The following is an 18,590-nucleotide window of genomic DNA, read 5'->3' as shown; positions in this document are numbered from 1 at the left end:
CACAGGTGTTGAACGCCGAGGCTGCACTGCCTCTGGGCAGTGCCGACGGACCGTGGACTTGCATGGCCTGAGAGTGAGCGCCTCCTGAACTGCTCTGTGCCTCGCCTGCCCGGCCCCAGTCCTACTGTGCGCTCAGGGAGCCTTCTAGAATAACACTAGGGATAGCTTTAACGAACCAACGGCTACTAGTATCTGACATGCAGATCTCTGGGGTCGAGGACATAGACTCTAGACTCCCTGGTTTCTCATCCTGACTCCCCATCTGTGTGACCTTAGGCAAGTTACTTTACCTCTCTGTGTCCCAGCTTTCCTATCTACACAAGGGAATCCTCACGGCCCCTGCCGCACAGGGTCGTTGGGAGGCCCCGGGAGCTGAACAAGGAAAGCGCATCCAGGACGCCGCGTCTACTCCTCCCGCTCCCAGGACCCTCCAGTCGGGACAGCGTTCATCCTGCGGCCACCCGAGCTCCTGGAGCCTGCGCGTCTGACCTCCTCCCTCTGCCTCTGCCGAGTGCGGGCCCACGAGGCCGGGACCATGGTTGTCCCTCTTTGTCAAAGAGGAACCTGGCTGTGCCCGCCGGCCCTCTCCACCCCTCTCCTGTCTGAGCTGTGGGGACGGGGACCTGCCCGCACGGCGGCTCTTACCTCGCAGCCCTTGGCCATGGCGAAGCCCCCGCCCAGCAGGAGGATGACGTTCCAGGGCACCGTCTCCTGGGCCTTCCTCCAGGTCAGCAGGGGCTCCGTGTCCGTGTTGGGAGCTGGGCAGAGAGAGGGACCCAGCAATGCGCAGGGGCCTGGGCCTGAGGAGGGGGCCGCCAGCCCTGCAGCCCCTTCTTCGTGGGGACACTCAGGGGTCCCAGGACGTCAAGGCCTCGTGCTGGAGAGACCCCATGAGTGTCACCAGGGGGTGTCCATGCCTCGGCTCCAGATGTGGGGGACCAGGCGCCCCACAGGCCAGACACCACCTAAATCTCCATCTGCCCCGGGAGGTGCCGCGGGATCCCCAGGCCCAGCAGGAAGGGAGAAGGGAGGAACCTAGAACAACGGAACCGAGAGCAGCCTGGTCCAGGCCGTCCCCTGGCCTCTCTTCCCCAGCTGGGCCCACGTGGGCAGTGGTGAGGAGGGCAGCAGCGAGCCGGGTGCAGGGTGCACGAGCCACCACCACCAGCTCCTGCTCTGTCCCTGTGGCTGGGAAGCCGCCAGGACAGTCCAGACAGTGGCACAGGGACACTGACGGAGACTGTTCACGACAGCAGGGGGTGGCTGGGCCTGGCCCGGGAGGCACCCCAGCCTTGGCCAATCCGGAGGTCCCTGTGAGCCCTGCCTGAGGCAGAGCGGGGCGGGGCAGCTGACCCTGCGTCCCCAGGGCCTGGAGCCAAGTCACTGTGAGTGTCTGCATGTCACCCTGGGCCCCCTGCTGGGCGGCGGACACTCTGGAAGGGAGCAGGGGCAGCCGCTCCCAGGTCCCCATTGGCATTCCTTCCCCTCTGGCTTCCCCAGTTCCCCGGCCTCCAGGGTTTTGAGATCAGAAAGTAAGAACAATAAGAGCTGCTTCAGGAACCTCCCCAGGGAGAGCCTGGGGACTCCTGGACCAACACCAGGCAATTAGGCCAGGTGGCAGGAGGCCCAGCCTCCACGGGGTGATACCGCCCTATTTCATTAGAGGGGGAAGGGGCCTGAGAGAGTAAGGGACCGCCCTGTGTGGCAGGTAGAGCAGGACAGGGAGGGGAAGGCCCCGGGCACCTGGTAGGCACCACTGGCAGGAACTTTGCCCTTTTTACGATTGTCCTGCCCAACCACGCCCTGCCACTGTTTCCTGTTAGCCCGCTTCTGGCCAGGTGGGCTCCACTTCTGGCTCAAGCTCCGCCTGGCTGGCGTCTAGAGCAGCGAAGCACAGGCAGCAAGCACAGGTTTGCATTAGGTTTGACCCTCGCTCTGCTGTTCACCAGCTGTGTGACCTGGGCTGGTGACTCCACCTCTCTGCGCCTCGACCTCCTCATCTGCCAGGCAGGGTGATAGCACTTCCCTCAGAGACTTTGGCGCTGAGATGAAATGTGCCCCCGTGGGCAAAGGGCCGAGCCGGGGCCATGGCCCACAGCAAGTCCTGGTTCTTCAATTGACGAATTCACCCCGAGACCCTGCCATGTGCCACACACTGCTCAGGACACCTGGGACACAAAAGGGCCAGCAGGGAGACACCACACCTGTGGCTGGCCGGGAAGGGGGAGGAGGAGAGTGGACGCGGCCAGTTGGGGTGAAGAGGAAACCCAAGCTGCTTGGTTTCCACGCCCTGCTTAAGCTCGTCGGGTGACTGTGACCAAGTCACCTTCTCGCCCTGGACACTGACCATCAGACCACTCTCTAAGGCACCGTCCACGTTCTGAGGGCTAAGACACAAAGCGTCACCTCGGCCAGTCTGCACAGGACACCGGTGGCCAGAGGACAGTGGTGCTCAGAGTCCCTGCCCACCAGGGACTCAATGCTGGCTAAGGTGGCATAGTGACACTGCCTGGACCAAGCTCCACTCACAGTGTCCTAGTGCGACTGCCACTGGCCCGCGTGGCGGTGGCTTTGTCATTTGAATTGGTGACCAACATTTCAAATCTGGGAGACTTCACACAAGCCCAGAATCTTTGCTTCTCTTGGAAACATCGGACCGAACCAGTCCTGCCTCCCTGGGTGCCGGCCGCGGGCAGGAACCGCGGGCAGGAACCGCGGGCGTCCGTCTGCCCCACGGCATGGGTCTGTGCAGCCTGCTCCCAGGGTGCCAAGCTCCTGTCCTTTGTCCTCCTCTCTGCGGCCATTTCCTCCAGGGGCAGGCGCTGCTCTCTGTACCAGGATGTGACAGGGGAGATGGACGAGGAGGCCACGTGCTCCGGGCACGGACTGGGAGCCAGCAACCTGATCCCGAGACCACTGAGAGGACATGCAGCCCCCAGGGCCCTCCTCCCTGTGGGAGGCCCCGAGCCCAGGAGCCGGGGAGAGAGCACCAGAACAGGGCAGCAGCGGGCACCGGCCGTCTCCGTCATCACCCGCTGCAGCCCAGCCAAGGAAGCTCTGGGCATTCAGGAGAGGCCACCTGACCTGGGCAGTCGTCACAGGAGGCCGGGAACCCGTGGTGCCGTGAGGTGGCCTCTGGGGAAGATCCGCCCAAGTAAGGAGCAGCCGGAGCAGCCCCATTCTGAGCCGCCAAGGGAGGGGGCCGACTGGGAGAAGAGTCCTGCCACGCAGGTGCCCACGCAGGTGCCCACGGAGGGCCGAGTGGGCGGGGTCCTGCAGGGAGCTGGAGTGGGGGCAGAAACCCTGCAGAAGCAGATGTCCCAGGGTGGCCCTAGCAGAGGTCCTGGCAGGGCAGGGGGCGGCAGCGCTGGGGGCGAAGCCGGAGCCAGGGGGAAGCAGCCACCAAGAGGCAGCAGGACCGCGGAAGACGCCCAGCAACGAAGCTCGGAGACGAGGCGTGAGCAAAGCAGGGGCCGTCGGGCAGGAGCGCGGCCAGGGCCAGAGAAGAGCTGAGTCCGGCTCAGCGGGGAGCCCACGGCCAGGCCCCCTGGGGTCCAGCCAGGCCACTGCTGTGTGGGACCCTGGGGACACCTGGCTTTCTGTGCAGTCTCCACTAGAGCTGGGACTGGCCTGCGCCAAAGTCTTTCTTCCCCAACAACAGGAAGCCGTTAGATCCTGACCCCTGACCCCTGACCCCGACTCCTGGTCCAGAGCCCATTCCCTGCCTGAGACAGACACGGGGCTAGGCACAGGTGGCAAGTGCTGGTGCCGCCTTCTGGCAGCATCTGCTGGACACCTACTGGGGTCGCAGACTGGCACTTGGCCCTCAGCCTTCGGGCGCCCGCTTAGGGGCCTGCGGTGATTTTCGTAAATTTGGATTTTAATTGAGCTTTGCCTCCGACTCACTGCGCCCAGCTTGGCTCTGTCCTGCCTGGCTCTTAGGCCACCAGCTGCGCCTCCTGCCTTGGCTGGGGGGTCGGCCACTGTTCAGGAAGGGGGTTTGGCTGAGGGCCGGGCAACATCGGGCCTTGGGTCGACGTACATAACTAAGGGGAAAGGAACCTCCCGGCTTCCCAGCTCTCCTGCGGAAGGCACCTTGACTGCGGACACGGGACGTGGATTTCTTACAATGTCACGCGTCAGGAAATGTTCTTCTTGTGATTTTTCTCAATTATATGAAACCCATTCCTGGCTCACGGGTTGTACAGCCACGGCCAGTTGCTGGGCCTGGCCCAGAACACATCTTGGATGCCACCTCAGGCAGTCCCAAGTCCCCAGACGTCCCTCACACTGCGAGGGGGACACGCAGGACCACTGGTCAGTACAGTGCTGCTCCAGGTCCCTGAGGCCACGCCGCAGGCCACGGTCCTTGCAGACCCGAGGCCCAGCCTGGCCCACCTTACCTTTGAGGTCAAACCACCACTTGAGGGAGGGCCTCTGGGACGGGAAGAAGAACAGGACGATGACAACGGCCACGCTGGTGACAGCATCCGACACAAACCTACAATGAGAAGCCCACAGCATGTGACCCTGGGCTTCTCAGCAGGCCGTGGCTGGCAGGCCCGCCAGTGAGGGTCAGGGACGGGAGTCAGCGCGCTGGGAAGGGGGCACTGTCGGGGACAGGGCCACTGGATGCTGAGCGCAGTGTGGGGCCACCCCCAGGGAGGCAAAGGCCCTTCTCCCTAGCCCCTGGGCATTTAGACGTGGCTGGTGCCAAACGCTAATCCTCCCGATTCAAGGACCAGAGCAGGAGGGACCTGGCCAGAGAGGGAGACTCTGAGAGATACAAAAACGGGGGTCCACGGGGCCCCCAGGGCTCTATCGCACCCCTGAGCTCCCCACAGGGATGTACCCCGCCTCACCCCTAATGCCACCTCTTAAGCACCCACAGAGGGCCTGGGGGGAGCTGGGCAGGGGTGGGGCCCTCAGGGCAGGCCTGTGTGTCGGGGGCAGAGAGGGCTCGCTCAGGGCCAGACCCTGGCTGTGGCGGAGAGGGGCCTGAGCTCGGGTGGCCTGGCTCCAGCTTCCACGAGGCCCGGAGCCCGTTCCTGACAGGAGCTTTGGGCTCACAGGTGCGGAGACAGGAGGATGCACATAGCTGAGGGTTGGAGGGGGCCAGTAACCCGACGCCAGAAAAACACAAATAAAAACAGTAACAAAATACCACTTACCTGCTAATAAATTGTCAAAACCTGAAAGGGGGATGAACCTGGTGGGGGGGCGGGGGAGGGAGGACGCACGGGCTTAACCTTCTAGAAGGCAGCGGAAAACAAGCCGCAGATTGTACCTGCGAACGCTCCTTGAGCTCCTCTGCTCCTAGGAGTTCACCCTCAGGAATGATTTATGAGACTCACACACAGATTAGGAACAGGGTGTTCACTACCCGTAAGACAACGGGGAGGAGTTCTGATAGGAACATGCTTAAGTAAAGCGTGTTTCACCCACATTACAAAATAATCTGTCTGTTTGAAAAGAGATAAAAGATAGCACCAATCTTCATCCACATAGAAATAGAACCAAGATTTTGTGAATTACAGAAAAAAGGAAGGGCTCATTTGTGGTATTGGACATAGCTCCGTAAGGAACGCTTAAATAAATAAAATAAGATCCTCCCGGACACAGAATGCCTGGAAGGGCCTAAAAACAATGAAGTGAATCAGAAACCGCAAGTTGTTCAGGATCAAACTTCCCTGTGTGCATGCATGTGTACACTGATATGTGTCTGCGCATCCGGAATGTCACACACCAAACCGTTCCTTGTGATTGTCCTCGGGAGTTGGGCAGAGGGTGGTTGAAGGGCAACGAACTCTTTCATTTTAGATTTGGTCTTCTTTGAATTTTTGTGAATATGCATAATTTTTCTAATTAAAAAAGAGAAAAACGGATGCCGATCTGTTTACTGAGATTACATTTCTATTTGGAGTTCTTTCCAGCTAATTGTCAGGAGTTTTACTGAAGCGTAATGAACTTGTAATGGGACGTATCCATGGTAATACACAACACGATGTATGCAAAGTCTTGGGTACAATTCCAGGTTGGACACATGTACCCAGCCCTGTAACCAGCCACTTGACCAAGAGGTAAAACAGATCTGGTCGGGCTTTACTGAAAGTCAGAAAAGATGTCTATCAGAACTGGGGGTTGAGATTTGGAGTTATTTTTCACTTTCTCTGTATCATTGAAATGCTTATAGCATCCATTATGCATCTGGAAAAAATCAACAAAGTACCTGGAAAATTATTCTGGAAAAATAAAAGAATAACAGTAGTCAGTTCTCTCGACTCCATGAAGTTACATGTTTCTGCCTTAAAACAACCTTTAGTAGATCAAAGTTTTATCACCCAGGTCACAGTGAGGACTTGGCAGCCCCGAGGGGGAGGTGAACCCAGGGGCTTAACACTAAGCCCCATCCCGCCCCTTTTATTTGTTGGAGGCAAGGTCTCACTAAGTTGTTTAAGGCCTTGCTAAGTTTCTGAGGCTGCTGGCCTTGAACTTGTGATCCTCCTGCCTCAGCCTCCTAAATTGCTGGGATTAGAGGCCTGCACCACCATGCCCAGCTAGGTGGCTGTTTTTAAAAATATCTGAATATATACATGTTCTATCATCCAAGCCTAAACTCTTTTCAGAGGGTAACAATGGCACAAGCTCAGACACGGGTGTCCTGGTCTGCAGCCTCTCCAGCTCCACACGGCCCACCCCACAATCCTCCCCGTTGGCCTCCATCCCAGAATCTCACCCGGCGGGGAAGAGGCTGGCCCAGCCAGGGATGAACTTCGGGTCCCGGGAGAAGAGGAGGATGGCGAACATGCAGAACAGGATGAAAACGGCCTGTTCCGCGAACCTGTGGCACAGAGAGGCACAGAGGTGAGCCTGGGTTCAGGTGACAGCAGCAGGGGCGGGGGACCCAGGCAGGTGTCCCTCTGAGAAAGCTGAAAAGACTCCCCCCTCCCGGGAGGCCTCAGAGAGAGGGCAGGGTGATGAGGGGTGACGGCTCCGTCCCCGGCTCCGCCCTTGCCCAGGACCCTGCCTCAGCACCAGGCCACCCCCTCCCAGTGGTTTCTGGGAATTTTCAAGAAAGAGAAAGAAAAGGAGGAAAAGAGACGGAGGTTGAAGGCAGAGAGAAAAGGGAAAGTCGGGGGAAGAGAGAGAGGAACCGTCACGGAGACAGAGGAGACAGGACTCAGGAGGGGACAGCCACCGAGAGGAGCACACACAGGGAGGGACAGACGTGGAGAGGGGTGCAGGGCTGGGGAGGGAGACTCCAAATGCAAGAGGAAATGGCTCCCTGGTGTACCCCCTTCACAGACCAGGCAGCAGGGCCCAGAGAGGGTCAGAACAATGCCCAGAGCCCCACAGGGAGTCGTGCACAGCCAGCCTCGGACACAGACCGGTGGAGCCTAGATGTTTTCACCCATGGGTAGTGGGCATTAAACAAGAGCTGAAAGCCACGGGAGGTGGTATCCGACACTTGCCTGAGGTGGGAAGGGGCAGGTCCCCACCCCAAGCACCCTGAGGGCTTTGTTGGTCAAGGGTCTACCCAGTCCCCGTCCTGCGGGCTCCCAGGTCATTCCCAGGTCCTGACATTCTCCTGGGACTCGGCCAGGGCCAGGCCAGGCGGTCGCCCGCTCTCTCCCACCCCAAGTCACCCACACACTTGATGGGACCCAGGTTCTGGAATTCTTCCCGAATCACAGCTCGCGCCTTCTCCTCTGCGTCCACTCTCAGCTTGGATTTCCTTTTTCTCCAGCCCCTGAAACAGAGAGAGTGGGGAGGGGCAGCCGCGCGCTGAGTCCCACCTCTGCCATCCCCCGCCTGCCTGGCCGAGCCCTGTCACTTCTGTCCTCGATGCTGGGAGGCCTCTGCCTCCCCTGCCTACAGCTGTGGCCCCAGAGTCTGGCTGACGGTCTGAAAACATGAGGCCCAGGCTGATGTCCAATGGACCCGTGGACACAGACAGATCAACGGAACAAAGCAGCTCGTCGGGATCAGACCCACTCAGGTGGGAGCTGGGCCTGTGAGCAAGCTGGCCTCTCAGGTCAGCGTGGACAAGCAGGCTGTTCAGAGGTGGTGTGGGACGTGCAGACTGACGGGACAGACTGAGAGCCCAGGAAGGCACCCCAGCTCCATGGCCAACTGCACTGTGACAAAAGAGCCGAGACCTTGCCACGGGGATGGAGCCATCTGAGGCCACTGTATACCCACGTGCAAAAGAATGGATCTGAGCCCTACCTCACACCATACATAAAACTTGACTCAGAATGAACTGAAGGCCTAAATATAAGAGCTAAAACCATGAAATTCTTAGAAGGAAACAGGGTACAATTTCATGGTCTTGGATCAAGCAAAAGTTTCTTAGGACACCAAAAGCACAGACGACCCAGATCCGTGCACTAGACGTCATCAAGCCTTTTTTACCTCCTTGCTACCCCTGGCCCCAGGGCCTTTGTACTTGCCATCCTACTTCCCTGGATTTGGCTTCCTCATTGGGGGCCTCCCCGTCTAGCAAGTTCAACCGGGGCTGCCTGGGTCTCTGCTTTTCTCCCGACTGCGACCTCAGCTCCTCTCAGCTCCTATGTCAGGCACCTCTCAGGGGCCCAGGGGACGTTGCTAGGTGAAGATGGAGTTGGGGGCTGGCCTGAACCACTCCTATGTGCACCCAGAACATCCCTGTCACTGGGCTCCCTCTACTGCATCTCCTCCCTCAGCCTCCTCTGGGACAGGTGCAGCAGGTGCTTTTACAACAGGGAGGTGAGACGAGGGGCCACGGTTCAGCCCGCCCTTCCCTCATGCAGTCCTTACCTGGGCCCTGGCTAGTTCTTATCCTCAATCTACAGCGAAGACATTGGAAACTCGGGGAGGCCCAGAGTTGGGTAGGACGGCACCGAGCCACAACTTGAACTCGGGCCCATCCGAGTCCCTGGGCCTGCTTCCCTGGCCAGAGCTGGCCTTTGAGCCCCCGATTCCCGCCCTCAGGAGTCCTGGCAGGGATCTGAGTCAGCCAACCCCACACCCGGCTTCTCCTGTTTCAAGCATTTGTACATCTCTGCTCCAGAGTGGCTCCCGCTGGTCCCATTTCACAGATGAGCCCTGAAGGCCTGGAGATGAGGGGAGGGACCTGGTCAGAGAAGAACAGTGGGCACGGTGCCAGGCCCAGCTCGGAGCTGCTTCTCCTGCTCCCCAAGCTCTGGGCATCCGCACCTCCCGGAGCCCACACTGCCGTCTCTGCACCCCACCGGGCTCCTGGTTAGTGAATATATTCCTCCTAATAGGCTCGCCGCTTAATTAAGGAAATGTATTTAAGTAGAAAAATTTATCCACCCATAAAGGGAAGTAAGACTTCCCTCATAAATAAAGTGACCGTAAAAACAAATGCGGAAAGTAAATCACCATAATCGCCTCTTGGCTAGAAGCCAGGGCTGGCCTAAGTCTCTGGGCCTGGAACTCGCTCTTTCTTTGTTCCAAAACATGTTGGGGAAGTTTCTAGTCTTCCTTCGCACCCAGCTGGGGCCTTCTTCTCAAAGCGGGTCGATTGGATGAGGGTGGGCAAAGGAATGTCCCCTCCGTTATGTGATTCAGTATCGATCAATACCAGTCCTCAAGCCGCCCAGAGTACACCCTGCAGCGGGCGGGCCCCACGGGGACCCTGCACCCCCCTCCTGTCTGGCCCGAGTGTTGGCCTTATTAGAGAACAGGGCTATGGATGATGGTCGAGGGGGGGACGGTACCGAGGGCCTGCACAGCCGGCCGCCGGCCCAGCCCGATCCCACAGCCTGGGAGGCCAAGACCTGGGGTCAGGGCTGGCGCTGCAGCACCTCCAGAGCCCCGTGTTAGGAGAGCAGCAGGCTTGTTGGGAAGTGATTGGATTCCAGGGTGAAATCCCGTAGGGGGACTGACCCCTTGATGGCTTGGTCGTTTGCATGGACCACTGGGTGGGAGTTTGGGCAGGTAGGAAGGAGGTCACTGGGACATGGCCGTGGGCTGGGTCTTGTCCCTGGCTCTTCCCTGGGACTCTCTGCTTCCTGGCCGCCATAGTGGGTTGGTGTCCCTCTGCCGCACCCTTCCACCGTGATGCTCTGCCTTACCTCAGGCCCAGAGCCATGGACAAAGGGGACCACAGGACCCCTGAAGCTGAAGCCAAAAGAGGGTCTCCTCCCCAGAGCTGTTCCGTCAGGGGTTTCCACCCAGTGACCAAAGCTGGCTCACCAAGGAGCAGGGACGGGGCTTGATGACAGCTGTCCCGGGGGACACCCACCCCAGGAGCTAGGTGTCTCTCGCCTGGCAGCCACCAGGGGAACAAGGAGCGGTACCTCAGACTCAGGCCCCCGTACAGGAAGGAGATCCAGAGCCAGCCGGCCAGCAGGAACAGCAGCATGAGCGGCAGCGCGAAGATGAACCAGGAGCCGAAATTCACCACGTCGCACTGTGGAAAGAAGCTGAGGACAGCGGGGGCGGGGAGGGGACGGTGGTCAGGGTGCAGCGACCACAGGGGCCCCGGGATCCTCCTTTCCTTTTCTGTGGGGACGCTGGACTCTGACCTTGTGGACTGAAGGGCTCCTGGGTGAGCCAATGAAGCGGGACGGGGACCACGGGGGACCACGGAGCACAGTGCTCCGCCACCGAGCTCCCCAGTCTCCAGGTGAGAGCAGGGCCCAGCAGGCCCAGCCTGGCGTGCTCCTGAAGGTCACTGAGATGGTTTTAGTCAACCAAACGCACGTGGGCTGCCACCTCGCCCTAGCTGGACGGCCTCCCTGAGCCCAGGCCTGCGCCCCCACGGTGAGGTCCCAGGGGGGTCTTTCTCTGCTACTCGGGCTCAACCTCCGATTGGAGCACACCATCAGCCTGAAAGGAAGGATCCAGGGCAACAGGCCGGGAGGATGTGGGGGACGGGATTCCTGGTGCTTGGTCAGTGGAACAATGTTTCCCGGAGAAGAATTTGGTCAAGTGCATTGAACCAAAGGCTGAATGCTCTCTCTGGTAAATAGATGCTGATCCATAATGTGGGGAGGGAGCACGGGAAGACTGGAGGAACTTTGGACTGGGCAGAGGGGAGGCAGGGGTGAGGAGGGGCATGGGTAGGTGAGAAGGCAGAATGAGGAGGACATCGGGACCCCAGGTACATGTACGATTGCGTGAACGGTGCGACTCTGCAGTCACGCACAACCAGAGAAATGAGAAGCTGTGCTCCATTTGTGTACAATGAAACGAAATGCCTTCTGCTGTCATGGATAACTCATTACAACAAATTAAAAACAATTTTCTAAAAAAGTGCATTGAGTCTTAAAAAAATGTGTGTACCCCCTCTTATCCAGAAATTGTTACTAAAAATATGCATTAAGGAAACAGCGATCAAATGCAGTCGGGAATGTCTGTGCTAGACTGGAAAGGAAAAAACAAGTTGTAAAATGACAACACACATGTGCTCATAGGCCTTTTAAAATAAATAATAAATAAATAACCAAAATATAAAGTTATTTTATAATAAATGCACAAATGAATGAAAATATTAATATACAATAGAGTGGGACCCTGAGAGACTTTTATTTCCTTCTGTTTCTTCATCTGTATTCTCTACCATGAATAAGAATGCCTCTGTGAGTAGACAAAAGAAAAAGAAAAATATTGTTCTAAAATATTAACATATTAGCAGATATGTGGCCAGTCCTATAATTCATAATAACAAAAGTAAGATGAAAGCAATCTAAATGCTCACGATTAATAAAGTGTGACACTTAGCCAAAACAGGAGAATTGATAGCTATTAAAAATTTATGTTTTCTATAAAATTTTAATGTGAAAATCAGGCTCCAAAATAGTACAGGGCTGGCGATGTAGCTCAGTGGTCCAGAGCTTGCTCGCAGGCCTGAGGCCCGGGTTCAATCCCCAGAACTGCCAAACACAAAACAAAGGCTAAGCTACACTGATAGTGAGTATCTGAACACAAAGGAGCCGAGGGAAGCCTTGTAGCCGTGGAATTGCAGGCATTCTACACTTTTAATTTTTTTCTCAGTTTTCTGTTTTATAATGTGTCTGTATCGTTTGATAATCAAAATAAAACAGTAATATGTGTTTCGAAGCAGGACCAAGGATCAGGCAGGGCAGCCACTTTCTTTTTAATGGGAGAGGTTTCCTTTTACAGTCTCTCTCTCTCTCTCTCCACCAGAAGTTCCAAGTTTGTGCATACAATTTGCATAGATGCAAGCGTATTTGCATACAATTTGCATGTGATTTACTCAAAATCCTGTGTATTTTGGCATTTTCATTTAACAGCCCCAGTGCTTCCTCCCTGGTTTCTTTTCAACTTGAAACACAATCCTGCTCACATCAGGGTAGGCAGGCGGCCTGGAAACTGGCTGACCGTGACTTCTCTTTCCCAGTACCCCCCAGGCCCCAACTCAGACCCTGGTCCTGCACCCAGCGCCCACGGCTTCCTGTCCAGCCCTGGAGACTGGGCTTCAGCAAGTCCAGGGCCACCTGGCAGTATACAAGTAGGAAAGCAGAAGGCCACGCCGGACCCTCCCAGCCCTGGAGCAGGACCACAAGCTTTCTGGCTTGTCTGTTGCGGATCCACACCACGAGGCACAGGCCCGCCGTGCTGCAAGACTAGAGACCAAGAGACACCTGGGGTTGGCGGCTTTAAAGCACGGGTACAGGGGGAGGCTCAGGCCCCATCCCACACCTCCTAAGTCACAATCTCTGAAAGGGAGGCCCACACCTATTTCCTCACCTCCCTCAGTGATTCTGAGGCATGTGAAGCTGAGATCTTAAAATGAAAGGACTTGGGATCTGAGAGTACGGTGACAATTCATCTCACCCAGGAGCTCACTAAGGCCAAACGGGGAGGGGAGGGGTACCGAAAACTTCTCATGAAAGTAACCTGGGGGGCATGCTCTGGTGGAGCGCTTGCAGAGCACGCCCTGGATCTGTAACCAGCTCCACATAATGAACAAAAAGCAAAAAAGAGAGAACTTTGATTCCTTCCTCACGAGATTGAGACCAACAGGGCCCCCTCTCGGAACCATCCTGACAGATGGTGACCGCTGAGCACCAGGCAGAGAGGCCGGCTAGCATTTGTGGCCACACTGATCTCAACCACTGTCAGCTGCTGTTTGCTAAAAGCTACGTTTGCAGTTATGCAAATCAACAATCACAGGATTCATCTCCACTGCAAAGGAACCTCCCAGAATCCTGGAATCTCAGCTCCATAGACACAGAATCTTGAAGTACTGAGCTTTTAAACTTCAAGAAACTAAAGGCTTGGGATAGCGGGATGAGGTTGTGCAGTGAAGAGTCCTTCTCTTCTGTCCTCCCGCCCTGGCTGCCAGCAGCCCTGTCACTTGGGACCCGCTCAGTGCGGGGAGCAGAGCCTGCCCCACAGCCCCTCCCCCCGGCATGGTTGAAGGCGTCTCTCTCGGCTCTTCCCAGCCACAGAGCAAGCCCGTCAGGGGTCAGTTTCTAAAGCGCCATGTCATCCTCTGCTGTCCCCTCCCCACCTTTCTCATCCCGTGTGGAGGAAGATCTGGTCCCTCGGGTGCTGCTGAGAGCCTTGCTCCTCACACCGCCTTGGCCCGCCAGCCTCCCTCATCTTTCTTCCTTTCTTTCTCTGGGTGGGTCTTGCTGTCCCCTGGGCCGGCCTGGAACTCCTGGTTCAAGCGATCCTCCTGCCTCAGCCTCCTGAGTAGCTGGGACGAGTGCTCCCCGGCGTCCTGGCTCTCCCTGCCTGCCTGATCCCTGCGCTCTCCAGGAAAGCCCCGCCTCAAAGCCTTGGCGCAGCTGATGCCCAGGTCTCAAACGCTCTCCTGACCTCTGTCCCCACAGCTCATGCCCTCACTTGTAGGTCTCTGCTAAAAGTCACCTTGGCAGAGGGGACAGGTGTCCCTGACCTCGAGCATCTCTGTGTCCCTAGAGCCTGGCCAAAGGAGGCCTCTGTCCACCTTCCTGAGATGCGGAGACTGGGATGGAAGCCCAGGCGAGGGGCGCTCGCTTTTTACCTCTTGAGCTGGCCCAGCAGGATGAGGTTGGGGGCTGTGCCCGTGAGGGTGGCGGTGCCCCCGATGCTGGCCGAGTAGGGGATGGAGATGAGGAAGCCCTTCCAGATGTTCCTGCGATATTCCTCCTCCTTCTTGGAGTCAGCCGGCAGATCCAGCGGGGCCTCCACCTCGTCAGGGTGGCCTCTGTTTGAACACCCACAGAGAAGCCGCTCAGAACCCAGCCAGAGAAGCAGCTGCCGGGTCGGGTCTGGGGGCTTCTAGAGGCAGATTCAGCCCAGACATTGGCCACCTTCGCTGCAGGAAGGTGTCCTAAAGAAACGAGGCACCGCCCCGGGTGTGGGCGCAGGGGCTCACTGTGGCATTGGATGTTATTTAAATCAAAAGCAAACTAAAAGCCCACCCAAAGGGACCAGCCAAGCCAAGGGGCTCTCTTTCTGGATGGAGCAGCTGTTCGGATATGGGGACAGGTGACTGAATGTCCACTGACATAAGAGCTCACCATCACCCAGACTCAGCCAAAGGCAGGAGACAGTACAACTTAGGGTTTCTTTTAAAATGTTCATGTTTTGTGAATAGGTGAGTGTTGAAAATGTAGAATAAAGACGACAGCGTTGTTTGGTCCCTTTCTAGAAGGAGGTGGAACTATGTGTTGTTTTCCTCTTTGATTCTTTATTTGAATTTTCTGGGTTGTTTGTTCTCCTTGTGCAGTGGAAGAGTTCAAGAAGAAATGAAATGAAGAATTGATCATATCGTTGAGAGATCCTGATATTGGCATGAATTTACTAAAGTAGAAAGGTGTCTATTAAAGTAAAAAGGTGTCCACTGCACTCCGCGGAGAGACTTGGCGAGTTACAAAACTGTGTGAATGACAGTGTAAATTTCTAAATTTCTATTTATTTATTTATTTTCGGTACCGGGATTGAACCCAGGGGTGCTTAACCACTGAGCCACATCCCCCGCCCTTTTTAATATTTTATTAGAGACAGGGTCTCCCTGAATTGCTTAGGGCTTCGCTAAGTTGCTGAGGCTGGGTTTGAACTTACGATCCTCCTGCCTCAGCCTCCCGGGTCACTGGAATCACAGGTGTGGGCCACACATTTTTTTGTTTGTTTGTTTTCAAACATGCATTTATGTATAGAGAGAGATACCAAGAAATCATCCACAACGGTGTTCCCTTGACTCTTGGTCTGTCTCTGGGAATGAGATGCTGGACGCGCTGGTTTTGACCTGTGCTCTCGTGAAAGCGTCTCTAAGCAGATAGACTAAGAACCCTCTGCTCTGTCTGTGGGGGGTGGGCAGGCCCCTTAGCCTGACTGGTAATGACTTCTCAGTGTGTACCTATTGCAAAGCATCACATGGGACGCCTGAAACCTAATGTCATACCTCAGTAAACCTGAAAAGAGGAGTGGAAGCAGTTGTCAAACCTTACTTTTTAAGATTAAAATTTATTTTCAGACACTTTCCCCAAAGAGCCCCGGGGGCCTGCCTGGGGTGTGGGTACTGGGTCTGCAGTCTCACACGAAGGCCAAGACCGGAGACAGCTGGAAGCAGATGAGGCCTGACTTTTAGCAGTGAGCGGCCTGGTCAGAGCCATGGTCTGCTTCAGGCCCGGGCCCCGTCAGCCTGAGACCAGGGCCGAGGGGGCAGTAGGCTGCAGCGCCCTGAGCGCAGCCCTGCTTACTCAGATGGGGAGCTGAGGGGTCTGCAGCCTGGGTATGGTCTTCCTGATGGTGGGCACCAGGTCTGTCCAACGTACCCAACGTGTGCTCTGCATGGGCACATACCAAAGTAGACCCCCGGGTCACGTGGTCCTGAGTGGCTGGATCCGTCCCAGAGGTCACGTCTTACAGTTGGCTCAAAGGCCCTGGACGTGGTGCCGGGAAGGAGCCCAGGCCACGGAAGCCACTGACAGAGACCACGCCTCCTCGTTGCTCCCATCTTGGTCAAAGCCAAGGCTGTGACAGTGGCCTAGGAGGTCCCACACGCCGTCTTTCCACCTGCACCTTCTCGTCACCCCAGCCACTTCTCTGCACCACCCCCATCTGCTCACGCAGGCTCAGCCACGCCGGCCTCCCGTGGCTCTGGAAACCCCAGGAGCTGGGCAGGTGCTGTCCCTCTGCTGGCAAGGCCCCCCACAGATGCCCGCGACCTCACCTCCTGCGGGGCTCCCTCGGCGGGACCCTCCTGGCGAGCCTTCCCGCCTCCCGGCCTTCACCTGCCCTTTCCTCCCCGCCGGCTCCCCTTGCTTTGCCCCACAGTGAGGGCTTCACGCGCCCACCCGGCTCCCCCAGGGCTGGCGCCTTCCTCTGCTCCTTGCTGCTCCCCACCAGCCCTGCGCCCTCCCTAAGCGCGTGTCCAGTGAGTGAAGCCGCCCACCCATCCCGGCTCTGCCCACACAGCCCTGTGCTGCCTGGTCTTCCGTCCGTATAGAATGGGGAAGATGACACTTCAGGAACAGGTGCCCTGTGTATACGTCAGACCCGGGCAACCTTCATCCACACTATCTCACCTAATCTCAAAACAACTCTCGGAGGTGGGCCCCAACATCACGTCCAGTTGGTAGGTGAGCACTAACTGAGGCTCAGAGAGGTCAAGCAACTTGTTCAAGTCACACAGTCAACAAGTCGCAGGGCTAGAATTCCACATAGGTCTGTGCGACTCCAAACCCTGGGGCCTTAACCATGCTGCCGTAACACAAAGGACACTGCAGAACAAACGTGACAATGATGTAAAGATGTCACATAGGGTGAAGGACGGCCATCAGATCACAGGATATGTTTGTCCTAGAGCCTCTCAGCCTGGCCTCCCCTTCTTGACGACCATGTGGCCGAGCTTTCCTGCTCCCTGGGTCCTTCCTGCAAGAGGAAAGCCCCCAGCCCCCAGCCCCCAGCCCCTCGGGGATTCCTGTGCCTCTGTCCTCTCCATGGTGGCTTCGTTTAAAGGAGGCCATTGAGGCCTTGCCCAAGCCACGGGGAAGACTGGTGGAAACTCGGGCACTGGGTTGTCTGGACGGCCTCGGGGTGGCCAGGGGAAGGCCGAAGCAGACCCTTGAACCCAGCATGTCTCCCCAGAATTTCCCCAGGAACTTACTCTTCGGTGCTGGCCAGAAAGCGCATCTCCGTGGGCACTGCGGGCAGGCCGCTCCTCCGCACGGCAGCTGGGGGAAAGAAGGGCGACGTCAGCGGAAGCGGCAGAGGGGACAGGGCACTGGCTCTGGGGTAGCCAGCCGAGGGGCCTCTTCCTGGCCGAGGACCCTGTGCTATTCATTTAAAGAAAAAAGGGTGAGAGAGGGCCTCACCCCCTCCTGTCCCACCATCCTGTCTGGAGATGGTCCCGGCCTGTGGGCAGGAAGTCAGCTGCAAGCCACCTGGCCACCCATAGCCCAGGCCCAGGCTCCCGCGAGCAGCCACCGCCCAAGGGCTATTTGAGAATGGCCAGCTGTAAGGAGTAATGGATTCCGCGCCCAAGAGGGATGACAGGGCTTCTGCAAACATCTCTGGCCTGGCCCGGGAGAAGGGACTGCGGGGCCCCAACTGGGAGCGGGGAACCCAGGCAGGGCCTCTCCCCTTCTCCAGGTAACGCGGTGGCGGTTGGCTGGGCTGGTGGCCACAGAGATGCCGAGAGCAGGTAAGCCCGGCAGGTGTTTCTGCTCCTCTGACTTGAACTCAGGGCCACCTGGAGCTCAGGGCAGGAACTCAGATACACGAAGCCTCCACCATCGATCCACGGAGACATCTTTCTGGAGCGAGTGTCTCTCGTGTGTCGGGCACGGAGTGTCAAGGCATGGAAGTCCGTGCCCTGCGGTTCTTACCCTCAGAGGGGGAGACAGACCACAGACACGTAAATGTACGTGGTATGTCGGACGCAGGGGTGTCGCGGAGAACAGGGCAGAGAAGAAATTCCCACAGAGAGGAGCTCTGACCAAGAAGGAAAATCTGTCCTCTGAGACCTGAAGGAGGGGAGCGGGAGCCCCCAAATGCCCGGGGGTCGAGCAGGAGAGAGCCCGTGTCAGGAAGCCGGAGGCCAGGGGAGGCAGAGAGAAGAGGCCGAGGCAGGGTGGCAGGAAAAGGGCCGCCGCACAGGGTCTCGGAGCTCAGTACGGGAGCCGGGGTAGAGCTCGGGCACAGGAGGACTGCTCAGGATCTGACTTCCTTCTGAAGTCCCCTCTGCTCACCGACCACACTCCCCAGGAGCCTGGACAGTGTTTTGGAGAAGAGAAAAAACGGAACGGATTTCAGTTCCTGCAGTTGGAGCCGCCACCCAGGACCCTGGGAGCTGGGTGTGGGGCTGCCGGTGAAACTGCGGCCTGCTTCCGTCACTATGTAGCCAATTCTGCCCCCGAGGGACACTGAACAATGACTAGGGACGTTTTTGTCACAGGGATTTGGCGGGGATGCTGCTGCACATATTAGAGACCATGATAACCGCCCCCCATAGCAAGCCAGGCCCCCAACAAAGAGCCCTGTCACCCCAAATGTAATAGTGCTGAAGTCAGAAGCCCTGGTCCAGATACATCCTTGATTTCCCGTTACTCCGTTCGCGAGTCATAAATGGAGTTACCGTCTCCATACAACTGTCAAGGGGTTAAGGAATGAACCCAAGG

The 18,590-nt window shown here is 57.3% G+C and overlaps 1 protein-coding gene across 7 annotated transcripts in view; it reads right to left on the bottom strand.

The window, feature by feature from the left end:
• Positions 1-18,590, bottom strand: part of Slc13a3 (solute carrier family 13 member 3) — a 60,922-nt gene that overhangs the window by 11,264 nt on the left and 31,068 nt on the right. For 3 of the 7 annotated variants that reach the window (XM_078052030.1, XM_078052034.1, XM_078052032.1), the window contains exons 4-10: positions 17,078-17,144; positions 13,988-14,170; positions 10,308-10,433; positions 7,655-7,750; positions 6,737-6,841; positions 4,404-4,501; positions 646-758 (exon numbers count right to left, since the gene is read on the bottom strand). In XM_078052030.1, the coding sequence (XP_077908156.1) occupies positions 646-758; positions 4,404-4,501; positions 6,737-6,841; positions 7,655-7,750; positions 10,308-10,433; positions 13,988-14,170; positions 17,078-17,144 (788 nt within the window). The remainder of the gene's footprint in view (positions 1-645; positions 759-4,403; positions 4,502-6,736; positions 6,842-7,654; positions 7,751-10,307; positions 10,434-13,987; positions 14,171-17,077; positions 17,145-18,590) is intronic. The other 4 variants (XM_078052033.1, XM_078052036.1, XM_078052031.1 and 1 more) reach the window with 2 other exon arrangements.

This window comes from Ictidomys tridecemlineatus, chromosome 5 (assembly GCF_052094955.1).
Source record: "Ictidomys tridecemlineatus isolate mIctTri1 chromosome 5, mIctTri1.hap1, whole genome shotgun sequence".
In the NCBI taxonomy this organism is placed as follows: domain Eukaryota; kingdom Metazoa; phylum Chordata; class Mammalia; order Rodentia; family Sciuridae; genus Ictidomys; species Ictidomys tridecemlineatus.
This window is presented reverse-complemented; position numbering and strand designations above follow the sequence as displayed.